This window comes from Neoarius graeffei, chromosome 17 (assembly GCF_027579695.1).
Source record: "Neoarius graeffei isolate fNeoGra1 chromosome 17, fNeoGra1.pri, whole genome shotgun sequence".
Taxonomy (NCBI): Eukaryota; Metazoa; Chordata; class Actinopteri; order Siluriformes; family Ariidae; genus Neoarius; species Neoarius graeffei.
Window position 1 is genome coordinate 27,750,522 of NC_083585.1, and position 17,455 is coordinate 27,767,976.

The window sequence follows — 17,455 nt, forward strand, 5'->3', positions numbered from 1 at the left end:
TGCAGTGGCTGTGACGTGTTATGCTCTGCAATAAAAAAAAAATTGGTACAACCAGTGTTCGAACTATGCCGATATTTTTTGGGGGGTCCCTTATTTTCCCTTGGGGGGGGGTGCTTGCGCTTGTCTCAGAGCGCGGCTCTCCATCGCGCGCTCAGTTCGGATATGCAAATGCTTCCCGTTACACACGATTGCTATGTCAATAAACATCATTTTGCCAATATTTTAGAGACCCCCCAACATTTCCCAAATCATGTTTTCAAGGGATCTCATGTCTGTTTCAGGGGATCTCGGATCCCCCCCCGAGTACCCGCGTAGTTCGAACGGTGAGCAAGCCCATTCACTTTTTTATGCTGATAAGAGAATTACAATGGTTTTTCATGTGACAAAAATGTGCGATTAAATTGCGATTAATCGTGAGTTAACTATGACAGTCGCGACATTAATCGCGATTAAATATTTTAATCGCTTGACAGCACTAATATATATATATACACACACACACACACACACACACATATACACACATCTATCTATCTATCTATCTATCTATCTATCTATCTATCTATCTATCTATCTATCTATCTATCTATCTATCTATCTTTCAGTAAACCAAAGTAATGGTGCACCAACAGCTTTTTAAGTTCCTTTGCATAGATTTAAAAAGACTGTGGAACTCTACTGGAGAGATGAACACCATTCTTACAAAATACATTTCCTCAAAGGCTGTTTTGCTGATCACGGGTGGGGGGTTTCCCAAAAGCCTCTCAACACTAAGAGCATCTTAGCTTGGAGAGAGAGCCTTCACTGTGCTGCTCGCTCTACCATTTAACAATGATCTTTGCGGTGCGATGCTTTTGGGAAACTCGGGCCAGGTCGGTTCAAAATCTTCCATGGCTGTTCAGTTGGATGCACACGTGGTAAATACAAGGTAAGGTAGTAACTACCAGAGTGCACGAGTGAAAAGTTCATTAATCAAATGAGTTGCGTGTGATCAAAGTGGCAATGCATTTTTACAATAACCTGACAGTCAATACAGATATTATTGACTGTTATAATTACCAAACCAGTGGATTACAGCACAGAAATGAGTGCTGCACATGAGAGCAGAGGCTGATGCAAGATGAAAAGTGGTTGCAAAATTCCATGCAAACACTTGGAGTGTAAAACGATCTTAATCCACAAGCTCGTGATAGATGATTTGATTTGTACTCTAGTTTAACATCTTAAATGAATTTGGATTAAACCTTGGTGCAAACGCATTATCTCCCTTTTAACCTGCGAGGTTCAAATCTGCCTGCCCACTCCCATGTGTGAAAGTAAAATCCACCCACTCCCAAGTCTTTATTAGTCCTAATACACATCACTAACTCACACACCTCATCAACGCTTCTCTCTACATCCAACTATTGCCTTTCTTTTTTATATTTTCTCCATGTGGAGTGTACGTAGGACGTCAGTACGACATGAGGGTACTTCAAAAAGTTCTCAGCCTCACCTCCTATTTTGGGGCATTACTGTATACTATAAAGCCTTATATCACTGTCCACAAAAACTCCAATGTTGAAGCAATCAAATAAAAAAAGGAGAGGAAAGACTCGAGCTTGTGTGTTGTTGCTCCAGGACAATGCGCCCGTCCACACAGCACAGGTGGCAGTGCCAAATGTGGTTTTGAACTGTTGCCCCGTGCACCTTACTCACCCGACCTGGCACGGTCTGACTTCTATCCGTTTCCCCAAACTGAAATCCCATTTGCGTGGTCGCCATTTTCAGAGTGATGAAGTCATCCATTCTTCTGTTAAGGAGAATCTGGAACCTCAATATGTGACCTCCTTCCGTGAAGGGATAGAGAAGCTTGAATATCAGTGGACCAAGTGCATTCAAGTTCAAGGAGACCATGTTGAAAAATAATGTAAGAACAATCTTTCTCCTGTGACGTTTCCCTAGGTGAAGCAGAGAACTTTTTGAAGTACCCTCGTATGAGAATAGTGATTAATCATCATATATTGATGCTTCAAACGGTTAACTGGATAAAGGTGGTCAGAACAAGAAGACAGAGTTGTCTATAGAGATCTTGCATGTGACGTCACAGCCGATCCAGATTGTGACAGACGCCATCGTGTCGGGCAAACGCCATATTCCGCCTTCTACTTCTAGTTCTACTTCTGCTTTTACTTCTACCTTTTCTTCTGGAAAACCCTACTATATACAATTCTACTACAACGGCTGCGGCTACAAGCTCTCCCTACCTGTGCACGTTTTTTATGTTTTTTGTGTGTTGTTCGTCTGTACCGGACTTCAATATCCACTACAACCATATGGACTTACTGGACATTGGTTTCCAGCAGAAAATGACGGTTTGTAGCGATTTCCATCGCATGCACAACATTCCGGACGAGAAAAAAAAAAAAAAAAACATTCCGGACGAGACCAGATAGCGAGACCAGCGGGGTCTCCGTGGATTGTTATCGGAAGCAAAGCGAAGGAGGCGGCGCCGGGAGCCGAAGCAAAAGCGAGGCTACAGGCAGAGCCGGCCTGTTGACTAAGCTCAGAAAACAGCTACTCAAACCTCCACTGCCAAGCCTCTACCTCTCCAACGCCAGATCCATGTAAACAACACGGACGATTTGGAATTACCTTATTCTATTCTACAATCGGCTGGTCAGTGCTATACTCAATACTTAAGTGACTTACCCGTCCAATGAGGATCATTTTCTTGCTTACAAGATGCCACATCTGAGTCGCTGACAAATCCTGAATTTCTGTAAAGAAAACTTTCCAGAGATTTATAAGCACGCAGTGCTTCACCACTGAACAGCGAGGGAAAGTTGATGAGGTAATCATACACGTCCGGGTATTCCGCTGGCAGTTCAAAATCCGGTCGTGAAAACTCCGTCCGGAAAGCCATAAGGGTCACAAATCTGTAGATCGTTTATTTTAGACATATATCTAGTTATCTGTTCATTAGAAAAATGAGCCGTGTAGTCCGTCGGTTGAAATTGATCCATTCTGTACACGAGTGCAGCAGTATTCAGCGGTGTTTTTGACCGACACGATGGCGGTTGTGTACTTTCCGGTCACGTGACTGCAAGATCTCTATATCCCCCGCCCTATATACCAACTATACACCAAGTTTCAAGATCTTGGCACATTTTTCAAGTTGTGCTACAGGAAACCAACCCACCCTACCTCTTTACACTGACCTCAGCAGCCCATACTGTAGCATAAGCCCACCAGGCCTTTGGTCCAGGTGAGCTAAAATTTAAATTTCTCACATTTCTTAATATCAAAAGCCACATATACATTACTTAATCAACACATATACCAACTTTCAAGAACACACCACTCAGTTTTCAAGTTCTGCTCCGGAAACAAAACCGACCCCTAAGACTAAGATGAGTAGCATGCTATAGATGCATAATGGTGTAACATAGGGAAAAAAATTAAAAATTCAGGTTTTGATTTTATGTACTGAAATAACTATTAGGCACAATTTTTACAATATCTATAATAAACTTGTTGTTTTTACCCATTTTAACCTTGAAATCAGCATTTTAATGATTACTCATAATGCATTGTTTATCGCGCTAAAACGTCATAAGACAGTGGAAATACTACCTTTACTACCTTCATGTGGCGTCTTTCTCGATCGCACGTGCCTAGAAGCGTACCTTCTAGAACATTCCTGGGTGGTCACGGACTGTCACGTAGCCTAGTTCGGTTGTGAAACTCGCTAGGATGGAGTATTTTCGCGAGTTTAGTGGCAAACTTTTGCGCCGCAATTTCTCTATTCTCGAAATTTGTAACCTGAAACCCTACAAGAAATGTTTCATAATGTTTGGGATTTTGAAAAATGCTTCTAGCAAGTTTATTTCGCTGCATTTTTCCGTGAGACTTGGCATAAAATCATCCTTAAGTGATGAGCGTGACATTGTTATTTTGGTATGGGTCACAGAGTTAGTTGGAAGCGGGAGAAATGAGAGTTTCTCAACTACAGCAGCACTTCTCACCATAGATGGCTGGCGTGTTTCACAGCGTTTGGGATTTATTAAATCGACTAAATCTCTAGATCTACTGAAGCTACGAGGATATAAATCACCAGGATTCTAATATATTTTTTTTGAAAGGTTTATTCGCGCTACAAGTCCATGAAAGTTGGAATTGTTCGTGAAGGGGTTAGTTAGATTTTGGTAGCGTGACGCGCACAACAAGCAAAAGAAAAAAAAATTTTCTTCCGAATTTCCTTGCTTTATCAAAATTATTTTTTGATACATTAAAAGACTGTTTATAATATTTAAGCGATTTTTTTTTTATTATAGAGAATATTTGATCAAAACTTTCAAAACAGCATTCAAAGTGATTTTTCACGGGTGTAAATGTTACGCGTGACGTCCATAATTACGTTAAATTTTAAGAACTAAAATTCTGTTAAAAATTCTAGATTTGTGCCATCATTCTGGGGTTTTGCTGAATAATACTTTAGGGAGTTCTCTTACAATGCTGAAAATTCAATGAGTTTTGGTGAAATTCTAGAAAAAAAAGTTATTTACATTTTAACGCGCCTGATAGCGATTGTGCTCACACAGCGTGCTACTCATATAACCTGAGAGACCAAGTCTGAAATTGTTTCCATGAAAATATGAAAAATTAACATTTCTTAATATGAAAAGGCACATCTACATCACCTTGTTAACATGTATACCAAGTTTCAAATCCGTATCATCAATAGTTTTGGATATATGCTCCAGAAACGAACGTTGATCTTAGAAACCAAGTCAAAATCTAGTTTTTTTTATGTAAAAATTTGAAAAATACTTTTTTTCAAAAATCCAAAATAGCAAAAGGCACCAGTTCACATGTTGGTTGATACGTATACAAAGTTTCATGAAGATATCTTGAGTAGCTTTAAAGATACGGCCCGGAAATGAAAATGTGACCCGATGGATGGAACCCGTTTCTATATCCCCCACCAAACTTCGTTTGGGCGGGGGATAATAAACACTCAAATAAGAGCAAGTTTACTCAGAGTCTCTGGCTGTTCCTAGTAGACCTATTCAATAATCCATCCTTGCCCCTTCAGTGTGATCTCTCCTTGTGCCCAGTGAGGCACGTTTCTAGAATAAGTCAGAATATTAATTTGCATTAATGCTTCCCCTCCAAGGGGACAAATGGAACCAATCTGCCCTCTTCATGCTGTTTTTCCTTTCATTTGCTACCCATCTGTATGTTTTTAATATAATCCAACAATGATCCAGTCCTCGATACTCATCACACACACCAACCTCCATAAACACACCCCTTATGCCTTTAAAGAATCTTTCAGGGGAGAGAGTGGGGAGCATTACGATTCAAGGATTGATAGAAACTTTAATATGAATAATTGCAAACACACTTTACCTTGCAGCTACTGTCATTGTAGCAGTACCATTTATCATTGGGGTTTTTAGCATAGGTCACATAGTGGCCCCCTCCCATGATTCCTGAATGGCACTACAAAGGAAAAGAGAGGAAAAAAAAAAGTAGTAAATTTCAGTGGGCAAAAACCTTCATAATCCTGTGATGGAACATACTTATTATAATTAGATATTTTCAAAACATGTTAGGTGTGGAGGTGTCCAGGTTTCACAATAAATATTAACCCTTTTCAAAAACATGTACCACACCACAACCAAAATTAGTTCTGAAAGTTTTTAGTAGACAGGGAAGTCCTACCGAGATTGCATATAAATTGTACACTGGCTCAAGACAGACTTCATCCTTCTGGCGAGAGGTGCTGTCTAGCTCGGTGCTGGCGTCTGCGTGCCCGTTGATTTGGCTGTGGTCCTGGCTCAGCCCGTTCACCATGATGACATCACAGTCTGTACTGGAGGGAACCAATGTCCAGGAAGAGTCCTGTGTGTTGGGCTCTGGAGTAGCTCCTGCCACCTGAAGCTCCGCCTCTGTTACCATGCTGGGCTCTGGCTCTGGGCCACTCTCCTTACAGCCGCTGCTGCTGTCCAGATTCTCTTTGCTGTTGGAGAGCCGGTGCCTACTGCCGAGCTGAGGCAGACGCAGACGTCCCTGTCTTCGGCCTGTGCTCTTAGGGCTGTTACTGGGGCTGTTGTTTCTGCTCAGCGGGCTGCTTACCCTTCTACTCGAATTCGGGGTGCCTAGATAGAACAGAGGCATTTCACAAGAACAGGTTCAAGGTCGTCTATTTTTATTTAAACAACAGCTAAACCGTTAAGTCAAATCAAATTGCTGAGCAGGGAATACATTAGACTGCTTGTAGCCTCTGACACAGGCAAAGAAGACAGTGTAGAGACAGACCTCTGCTAGATACAGGAAGGCTGACCACAGTAGTGGTGGAAATGGAAGACGCTGAGGAATCTCCATTGTCGAGTTTCTGAAGCTCCTCTACTGGACACTCGCTCTGGCTCTGTAGGCTCCATGGGCCCTGAGCATCACGTGGAGCCAAAAACGCACTGGGGTTGAAGCTTTGACGTGGGAACTTCACTATCTTCTGGGACTTAATCCAGCGGCCATTCACAAACTGGAAGCGTTTCAGATGAACAATCTGAAAAATAAATATTGGGAGTCACGTCCCTCAATGACCAGGTGAACTATAGAACAAATGCAAGAGGGAAGGTGGAAGGAGTAGTTTTTTTTTTTTTAAATACCAGTATGGGAGGCAGCCTCCAGAGGTCCAACTTCTTGGTGGCCAGACAGTGGGTTTTGCACTTGGAGCAATAGTAGAGCTCATCTTCACCCAGCTCCTCTTCACTGGTGAAGGCCTTCAGACAGCTGTCCAGACTGATGGGCTCGGCCTGGGCACGCCGACTTAGTTCCACACTCGTGTGCTCCTCCACTATCTGCACAAAACACACACAAACCCACCTCATCACTAACCACTGCAAACAGACTTTAGACTTCACAGTAACTAGCAGGTCCTTGGGGGAAATTGTATACAACAGTGATTTTGAACATCCGTTTAGTGTGAGAACTTCTGGTGTGGGTGTAACAATCAAATTATGTACGAATTGAAATATTTGTCATTCGCTGAATTTCTATATTGCCCAAGATTTTTTTCCATTAATAAAATAAACACAGGATAGATTTCTGAAATCGGCCTTCAAGAAATGAGAACACACATGGGTAAGCTCCAACTCTCATTTGGATTAAAAAAAAAGCGTTGTTTACCTGCATTTAAATTAATACATGTAACTTGTATTGTGTGTTTTAATTTGCTTCAGAATGTGATTGTCTCAGTTCATCTGATTATTTAATTAGCTTTTTACGTTTTATCAGTGAAAATGCATGCATGTACATGTCTGTTGTATAAGTTATAACACCCATCCTGTTTTAATGAGAGTCAACCCACAATCAGTGAAGTCAAATCAGTCTTAGTTGAGCAAGTCAGTAACGCTATTTCTTACTTTCACCATAAATGTTTATTTATATGACTTTGGTCTATAGCTATAAAAGGCCTCGGCATGAAAACCGGTTCCCGCTGTGACGTCACGCACTCGGCTGGCTGGCTCAGCGGGGCAGCTCAAATGCCAACTTTGCGGTCGATTTTAACTCTCAAATATATATATATTTTTATTCCCATTTATGCAGCATACAAGAGTCAAGGACGGAGGTACTATCCACTCAGAAATGTATTTAAAAATAAAGGCTCTGCGTATCTGCTTTAAAGGAACAGTCCACCGTACTTCCATAATGAAATATGCTCTTATCTGAATTGAGACGAGCTGCTCCGTACCTCTCCGAGCTTTGCGCGACCTCCCAGTCAGTCAGACGCAGTCAGATGTGCTGTCACTCCTGTTAGCAATGTAGCTAGGCTCAGCATGGCCAATGGTATTTTTTGGGGCTGTAGTTAGATGCAACCAAACTCTTCCGCGTTTTTCCTGTTTACATAGGTTTATATGACCAGTGACATGAAACAAGTTCAGTTACACAAATTGAAACGTAGCGATTTTCTATGCTATGGAAAGTGCGCACTATAATGACAGGCGTACTAACACCTGCGCGCTTCGGCAGCGCATTGATATCTGAGCTCCGTATCAATGCGCTGCCGAAGCGCGCAGAAGGTGTTAGTACGCCTGTACTTATGCGCCTCGCCTACACGCTCTTGCCAGTATCTGTCCGCGTTGTCGGTGACAACAAGCCACAGCACCAAGACCAGCAACACTAACGACTCCATGTCCTCCATGTTTATTGTTTACTATTCGGGTCGTGAGACTACCGCTTAAAAGCTCACTGATGTCACTGTTTGCGCTGCTTAACGACATCACCTGACGTCCACCCACTTTCGCTAACTCCACCCGATGTGTCCACCCACTTCCAGCCAGCACGGTTCAGCGCGGTTGTAGTCGAAATGCAACTCCAACAGCCCCGCTCAGCCCGACTCAGCACGGCACGGCTCAGCCCGACTCAGCTGCGTTTGTAGTGGAAAAGCGGCATAAGTAAAATTGACTACATATAAAGATGGTGAGAAAGACAGGATTCTATAATTTCTTATCACAGTATCAACAATTCTACATTTTTCAGATTCCAGAATATAATTTAATATAAATATTACCCAGTCTTCTAAATAAATGGTGCCAAATCCAACTGTCCTGCTTTATACGAACTCTAATGATGCAAAGCTTTCTATGGGTGACCCCTTCACAAGCGATAATCAGAGTCCAGCAGCCATTAAAACAAAACACAAAACACCACCGCTGTCATGGGATAGGACAACTGGAAAAAGGCAGCTGGAGTTACCCTTTAATTTAATAATAATAATAATAATAATAATAAAACACACACACACACACACACACATCTTTAACTAGAATATATTTGTATCCAAAATGCAAACTCCGTTTCTGGAACATTTTCTAAAATGCACTAAACACACAAATCTGTAATTCATAAATTCTCTTAAACCTTTATTTTAACTGATAAAAGCACAAATAAATGGCTTTTAAATGCTTTGGCTGACCAACTTGATTCTATTTTGTAAATATAAACAAAATTTGAATTTGATGCCAGCAACACACTCAAAAGAAAAATCTGTAACAGGGCAAAGGAAGAGTGAAAAGTTGATAGAATAATTCAAGTGACAGTGTTGTGAAACATTCTACAATAAGCAGGTTAACTGGGAACAGGTGAGGGCATCATGACGGAGTATAAAAAGAAGAATCCACCAAAGGCTCAGCCTTGGCAAAGCTGTGTCATGTCTCAATATGCTGGACCAAACTTTGCGAGAGAAATGTCAGTCAGCTCAAGGACATTTCTCAACACAAGACTGCAAAATATTTCAAGTCTTTCATCATCTGCAGGACATGTGAAAAGATTCAGGGAATCGTGGAGGGCAAGGCCAGACACCACTGCTGAATGTGTACGACCTTCGAGCCCTCAGATGGTATTTCATGAGAAATCGTTATGTGACGTGATGAATATAGCCACATGGGCTTAGGAGTACTTCAGAAAACTGTCGTCAAAACACAGTATCGTTAAAACACAGTCTGCTGCATAAAGAAATGAAACCTGAAACTATTACGCAAGGAGGAAGCCATACATCAATTCTATGCAGAAATGCCACCGAGCTGGGACCACGCTCATCTCAAATGGACTGAAACAGTGGAAATGCATGCTGTGGTCAGAAGAATTCCTGTTTCAGCTTGTCTCTAGGAAAAAACGATGCCAAGTTCTCCATGCCAAAAACAAAAAAGCACCATCTACACCCAGTGAAAAGTGCAAAAACCAACATCTGTCATGATTTGGGGGGCGCATCAGTGTCCACAGCATGGGTGAACTGCATGTGTGTACTGCATACGTGTGTGTGTGTCTGTCGGTACCAATGGCATGGAGGTGTATATTGGGATTTTAGAGATACATATGTTGCCATCAAGGTGACAATTTTCCTACGAACTTCATGGTTATTTCAGCAGGACAATGCAAGGCCTCATTCTGCACGCATTATCACAGCATGGCTTCATAGACACAGAGTGCGTGCGCTTGACTGGCCTGCTGCCAGTCCAGATCTGTCTCCTACTGAGAACGTGTGGTACATCATGAAGAGGGGAATCAGATGACGCTGACCATGGACTGTTGAACAGCTGAAGTTTTGTATCAGGCAAGAATGGACAAAAATTCCAATCACAAAACTGCAACAATTAGTGTCCTCAGATCCCATACGATTAAAAAGTGTTATTAAAAGGAAAAGTGATCTAACACAATGGTAATAATGCCTCTGTCCCAACCTTTGTGTGTGTGTGTGTGTGTGTGTTGTAGGCATCAAATTCTCAAGTTTTATATCTACAAAACACATTTAAGTCTATCAGGGAAATCAGAACTCTTTTCTTTTGTCAGTTAAATAAAACATTCGACAATTAACAAATAACATTGTTTTTATTGCATTTTACAAAAATCGCCCATCTTTTCTGGAAATGGTGTTTATAAGAACAGAACACATTCTCTGCTCACACCTGTGTGCGTGATGTGTCAATTTGATAATGGAGACCTAGAGCCACATCTCCTATATTTAGGTTTGATCCACTAAATCCAAATGAATGATTCAAGGACACAGATAGTAGTGACCTACATCCTTTTTTGGCGTATGCTATCTGCCTGAAGTTGCGTTCATTAATCCTCAAATTATAACAAGGACGACATCCTCGCCAATCCTGACCTTGTATTCAAAAGCCACGAGAATTTTTAACAAAAGTCAAATTGTAAAAATGAATAAGGTTTATAAATGTAGGCCTACGCATGTCCATACATGCAGGTGATCTTAGCAACTCATCTAACGAGAAATGATTGGCTACAAGAGATAATATATTTTATATGATGTAAACCCCCTAGATACAACTTCTTGGTTGTGAGTAGCAGAATCGCTGGATAGCAGGATGTTTAGTTAATTACAGGTTAAACAAACTACATGGCGGCACGGTGGTGTAGTGGTTAGCGCTGTCGCCTCACAGCAAGAAGGTCCGGGTTCGAGCCCCGGGGCCGGCGAGGGCCTTTCTGTGCGGAGTTTGCATGTTCTCCCCGTGTCCGCGTGGGTTTCCTCCGGGTGCTCCGGTTTCCCCCACAGTCCAAAGACATGCAGGTTAGGTTAACTGGTGACTCTAAATTGAGCGTAGGTGTGAACGTGAGTGTGAATGGTTGTCTGTGTCTATGTGTCAGCCCTGTGATGACCTGGCGACTTGTCCAGGGTGTACCCCGCCTTTCGCCCGTAGTCAGCTGGGATAGGCTCCAGCTTGCCTGCGACCCTGTAGAAGGATAAAGCGGCTAGAGATAATGAGATGGCCAAAAATAATGGCCAAAAATACGTGGATACCCGGCCATCACACCCAGTGTTTAGAACATTAAAAAAAAAAAAAATTACTTTTCACTGGGACTCCATATTACTGCACATGATTTCATAAAAGTGTGATGGTCAGGCGTTCACATACTTTTGGCCACAGTTCATCTAGTCTCAATTACAGCCACAGATTTGCAGCAGATTATTCTGAAAATTATTCTGAAAACGTAAATTTAATTACCTTCACCCAATTTTTTAAAATTATTCACAGGAAAATTACTGAAATATGCTTCCTCCCGCCATGAAACAGTATGTTTGACTGTAGTTCAGTGGTGCACCATTGTTGACTACGCGTGGTCTGTAGTTATACAAAAAGGTCAAATTGTTAACATTTCTGACAAATGCTTTTTCAGCTCTGGTGTGGAACAGAATCAAATTTCAAAAAGCATTAGAAAAGGAAAAAAAGGGGGGAAAAAACCCAAAACAAAACAAGCCGTACTAAAAGCACTAGCTAGTGTCCATTACACAACACTTTACTCCTCCAGAACTAATTTTACACTGGACACAGAAATGCTGTCTTCGGGACCAGACAATTTAAGTGTCAAAAACTCAGAACACTTTCCATAACAATGGCATTATAGCTTCCACTTATTATTATTTTTTTTATGGCACTCACCCTTTCTTGGGAAGTTTGATAACGGAGGTGCAGGGCTGTGGGGTCCCAGTCCACAGCAATGTAGGCATTTCCTAGGGATGCTCTGTCCTCATTACATTCCACTGTACAACCTCTGCAGAACCTGCCAAAGACGTGACCATGCTTATCACTCAATGGAGCCCTCGAACACAAAAACACAGACAGGATAAATGGCTTACCTGTACCACGGACACCAGGCACACGAATTGCCATCCTTTTGCACTGCCCGCAAGGTGAAAGGGTACTGGTAACCCAGACTGTCATCACTGCAGTACAACAGAATCCACATTAGAATAAAAATATATTTAAAAAAATAAGGGTGTGCTTTTAGACTTCAGAAATTTGATATCCCATGACTGTACAAGTTTAAATTTCAAACACTATGTTTTCAGAAATGTGAAACTCGGTTCCCGGCAGCTTTTCTGACAACTCCACAAAACAAAAGTACACAAAAAAATACGATCCATATCCGTGCAAGTTTGACAAGCTGCATAATCCAATTAATGCTTGCTCTTGTTCTCGTGGCCTAAAGCCTCCGATCGATCACATCACAATGCCTTGTGTACCATCCGTTATCCTGGACACACGCGTTAATCATATACCTCCTTAGACTTGCGAACAAATCTACTGTTAGTTCTTTTGACTTTAGACAGAATTAATACTGTATATAACGAGAGAAGAAATAACTGACCAGTCTTGGGCATGGTTACTGGCCTCCTGAGGGGGCAGAGGGCTGGCGAGACGAGACACCTGAATCCACACAGCATCGTAGAGATCCTTCTTACTGGTGTGCACTGTGCAGGGCACAATGAGAGGCATGCCAAACAAACTCGGCCGGTTCTTCTGAGAGGACAGGAAGTATAGCTCTGTCCGCATCTAAAGGAGACAGAATGATGACAGACTCAGTACCACAGCAGAAAGATTCTTCACAGTGAGAGTAGTGACCTGACCCGAGTCTTGCACTAGTTACCATCTTTCTGTGCATGGCAATGATATAGCCGATGAAAGGGCTGTCCTGAACTGGAGTGGCATGGCCATTGGGGATGCCGTTGGCAAGGCTCTTTTCCGAGCCAGAAGGCACCACTGTGCTTGGAATGCCATTAGCCAGGCTCCTCTCAGATCCACTTTGAATGGGTGTGCCAGCTGTGCCATTCGGAATGGGGCCAGGCTTCTCAGCATGGCCGTTCCGAGTGATGCCATTGCCTATCAGTGTATTACCTGGAGAGAAGACATTTTGAAAAGAAAGAATGAGACAAAAAGGAGCTCATGTGGATTAAAAAGCAAATAACGCTCTGGATATCGAGGCTCGTCTCGCTCACCTATTGGTGCTGGAGAAGTTACAGAGGTGGGAGAACCAGGCACAGGAATCTCAAACGCACACAGGAAGCCATTTACAGACAGCCGCACTTTCTGGTTGTCTTGAGGAAAGTTCTAGAGAGATAGAAATATTCACTGAAATGTCTGTCAGTAGGACTTGTATTAAAAATAAATAAATCAAATAAAAGTCGCTGATCAGTGCGAGCCCTAATAATAAGTAAGGAATAAAAACCATGATGGGGTGTGCCGGTATAGGAAAATAATAAAAAATCACCAGGGTGGCGTGATGTGACCCGACATAAAGCGGAGTTACTTTTACCACCTTGAAGTTGATTATTTCCAATTGTGTTTTATTTCTCTGAAACAATTTGACAAAAGTTAAAATTTTTTGTTTATGAATGAACAGCACATCATGTTTCACATTCATATTTACTATTAAGGTTGTGGAACATCCATGAGAGAAGACAGTTAACAGTTATTCCACGAAATCGAGTCATAGAATATATGAGCTGATAACTGACGAGGCACGTGACGCCGAGTTGGCTATAAGCCATGTACGACGAGATTGAGTGGAATAACTGTTTTATTCTATCCACATTCACCGGATTTTGAGAAACAGAGCATTTTTATTTTTAGCAAATTTGATAAATAAATAAATATAAAAAAAAACCCTTATACAAAACATCCGACAAAATCATTTCCGCCTAGAATGTAAAGAAGCCGGCGAAATGACAGTAGCAATTTGTGAAAAATGCTGCTATAATAATTCTTGGGGAGAAGGAAAAAACAAACCAACCCACTTACCATCAAATACTTTTATTCCATTTAAAAAAAATTTTTTTTTTTACTTTTTTGGAGTTTTGTTTTCGAGTAGAGTTTTTATTTCGTCCTCGGTTGGTTCAGCAACACGTGCCACCATTTTGTTTTTCTCTACGCACGGTATATGAGCTGATAGCCTAGTAGTAGAGTAGCCAATCAGAGCGTGCAATTGCTCATATCCAGTGAACATGGATAGAATAATCCCTGTTATCTCTCTCTAAGTTAAGACAATAAATACAGCTTGACTTCTGTCCATAAATGATAAACATGTCCTTACAGAAAGCGTCAGCAAGTCATTTATTATATGCATTGATTATATTTGTGTTTATTATTAGCATATCCTCCACATCGGTCCCTGTGAATGAGGCGTTACTAGCATATTAGAATGACCACATTAATATAAACCTGTGATTTGAATTACAGCCTGGACGACCGTCAGACACCAGACTCATCACGATAAATGTTTAATGTCCTCCAGAGAGTCACTGCTGATAGCGTGTTCAGCTCACCTTAATGTTCGAGGAATGGACTTCAGCCAGGAGGATCTGCTCTGGCTTTAGACCGCACAGTTCACTCAGCAGCTTCTTTAGGCCTGTATACTTTTCGTCCATGTTCAAACGGAGACCGTAGCGCACTGGGGTGGAACCGTCCAGTTGAATGACTGTAAAACACAGGTGCGTCCATGAGCTTCATGCAGATCAGAAGAGTTCAGATGACCATTTTTCATCTGCTGCACCTCACCTGTGATCTCCAAGTGCATGTAGCTGTCCATTGGAAGAGGCAGGGACAGGAAGTTAAAAGGGTCAAAGCGAGCGCTGATGTGGCCACATGTTTTGCACTTGACTTGGGACTTGAGCTGGCCATGGAACAGGTCCACCACAATCGAACGGTTTCTTCTCAAGTGGTTGTCCCAGGCCTACACACACACAAAATGCCGCTTTAAGCACTACATTGTACAGCACTTCCCACAGGCCTCTTGCCGTCTTTTCATTAATGCTACATCAATAAGTCACATCACCATTAAAGCTAATCTACCCGTTAAGGAGTTTCAGCTGAAGGAGTGATTTTCACTGATCTCCTTCAAATCATGCAGTCACTGAGAGCTCTGCAAATGGGGACAACAAACTACGGAAATGTCTAACAGCCTGACACTGACCTCGGTGGCCACTTCCGCATCTGGCCGTCCATTGCTGTCCTTCAGCTCCACGTAGGGCTTCTCATGGACCCGATTCAGGTCCTCATGGAGACCATCCAACAAGAATGCCAGGAGCTCTTGAGAGTCCTGCTGCTGGAAGCCGTTGAATCTTGGCGCATACTTTGCTATCGTCCACTACATGAAATACGACGCTAACGTTAGTATGGCTACTTTGAAAGTAAAGTAGGAAAAATTCCTCAAGCAAATTTGAATGACGAGGTACAAAAAGTGCCCACCCTGAGCTTTAGCGGGGCAACATTTTTTTGCGTTCCACTCCAGAGTTCCTGCACTAAATCTCCATAGCATTTGGCCATATGGCCTCGCATTCCTATGGGATTGGTTCTGTCAAGATAAGAATACGAAATGAAAGTCAGCCGTTCATCATCCTCCACGAAAAAAAAAAAAGCTCCATCAAATAAGCTCAAAAAACAATTTTTTTTCCTAAACAAAGCACTATTTACAACAGACTTGAGTCTCTCACCTGTTCAGCTCATAGAGGTGTCTCCCTGAGATGAAGTAGTCAGTGAGCGGTTTGGTGTTGCTCACACACTGAATACTAGAATTCATAAAGCATGTATTTCCCAGGTTACTCAGACCTGTCGCACCTTTCTCTGTAGGAACTTTAGAAAGAAAATCGCAAGCCGTTTTACTTTCAAAATTCAATTCGTGATACATTTAGTCCAACAAAAAGCGAATACAAATCAAAAGACACAGTGAGCTAGGAAAAGTAGAGGAGATGAGTCATTACATTTGTACTTCTTTCTACTTTAATTATTCATGCAGTTACATCTGGTTTTATTTGCAAGAGATCAATATTAAATATCCCAGCAGATACAGAAAGCTCTCATCAGGTTCACGCTATTTTGGCACGCCACGGTGTTCCACAGACTCCATTTAATAATCTACGTTAAAAGGGGAATTATCATGGAGTGAAAAACACCACAGACTGATCGCTGACGAAGTCCTCCTTGAGCTCCGAACGTTACCTTTGTGTCTGTCTATTTTGCTGCTGTTAGCGATGAAGGACATTTCCTCTGGCCAGCTCATGTCTTTGTTTCGAACTAGTGTGAGATAAAAAGGAGAGAATTTGCAATATTTTCTTTAACTTGGCGAAATGTGCAAAGTCTGAATTTGGACACAGATTTAAAAAAAAAAAAAAAAAAAAAAAAGTCACAGACATACCCTCAATCACCAAGTGCTGCTCATCGTCTATTTTCAAACTCTCTAAAGTGTGATCTTCATCATCAAGGAGTGTGAGGTAATTCTGAGAGGATTTTAAGCAAGTGTAAGGAGTTCATACCGATGCCTTAAACATACAACCTGCATGCAATGCTTACACACGTACACTACCGTTCAAAAGTTTGGGGTCACCCAGACAATTTTGTGTTTTCCATGAAAAGTCACACTTTTATTTCCCACCATAAGTTGTAAAATGAATAGAAAATATAGTCGAGACATTTTTCTGGCCATTTTGAGCATTTAATCGACCCCACAAATGTAATGCTCCAGAAACTCAATCTGCTCAAAGGAAGGTCAGTTTTATAGCTTCTCTAAAGAGCTAAACTGTTTTCAGCTGTGCTAACATGATTGTACAAGGGTTTTCTAATCATCCATTAGCCTTCTGAGGCAATGAGCAAACACATTGTACCATTAGAACACTGGAGTGAGAGTTGCTGGAAATGGGCCTCTATACACCTATGGAGATATTGCACCAAAAACCACACATTTGCAGCTAGAATAGTCATTTACCACATTAGCAATGTATAGAGTGGATTTCTGATTAGTTTAAAGCAGACCTGGGCATTTTACGGCCCGCGGGCCGCATCCGGCCCTTTGGTTCATTCTGACCGGCCCGCGTAAGGTTAATGAGAAATTACAAAATAAACGTATTTTCTAATTTTACCTCATGCATGGACTGAATGTGCATTGCTTTTATTTTGAAGTTGTGTTCAACAAAAACGCAATGCGCGCGACATGAAATCCCACGAAACCTAATCCCGCGATAACTACTTCCATAATTTGTCCAGACCAACCACAAACTTGTACGTCATCCTTCAAACGGTCCAGCCAATCACATCGTGTGACGTCACCAGCAGGCCCCGGAGCCGATCTCCGGTGAAAAGCACCAAATGAGGTGATTAAACTACAAATGTGGGCA

At 41.8% G+C, this 17,455-nt stretch overlaps 1 protein-coding gene across 7 annotated transcripts in view; it reads right to left on the reverse strand.

Annotated features, from left to right (window-relative positions):
* usp32 (ubiquitin specific peptidase 32) overlaps nt 1–17,455 on the reverse strand; it is a 146,726-nt gene that overhangs the window by 8,971 nt on the left and 120,300 nt on the right. For all 7 annotated transcript variants that reach the window (XR_009656865.1, XR_009656863.1, XR_009656862.1 and 4 more), the window contains 16 exons: nt 16,480–16,561; nt 16,284–16,358; nt 15,779–15,917; nt 15,534–15,639; nt 15,259–15,432; nt 14,844–15,018; nt 14,612–14,763; nt 13,286–13,397; nt 12,937–13,184; nt 12,658–12,842; nt 12,146–12,232; nt 11,949–12,069; nt 6,657–6,848; nt 6,307–6,553; nt 5,710–6,146; nt 5,395–5,487 (listed from right to left, as the gene is read on the reverse strand). Coding sequence is in view for 3 of the 7 variants with exons in the window: in XM_060943943.1 (XP_060799926.1) it covers nt 5,395–5,487; nt 5,710–6,146; nt 6,307–6,553; nt 6,657–6,848; nt 11,949–12,069; nt 12,146–12,232; nt 12,658–12,842; nt 12,937–13,184; nt 13,286–13,397; nt 14,612–14,763; nt 14,844–15,018; nt 15,259–15,432; nt 15,534–15,639; nt 15,779–15,917; nt 16,284–16,358; nt 16,480–16,561 (2,625 nt within the window). In the remaining 4 variants the exon portion in view is untranslated. The remainder of the gene's footprint in view (nt 1–5,394; nt 5,488–5,709; nt 6,147–6,306; nt 6,554–6,656; nt 6,849–11,948; nt 12,070–12,145; nt 12,233–12,657; nt 12,843–12,936; nt 13,185–13,285; nt 13,398–14,611; nt 14,764–14,843; nt 15,019–15,258; nt 15,433–15,533; nt 15,640–15,778; nt 15,918–16,283; nt 16,359–16,479; nt 16,562–17,455) is intronic.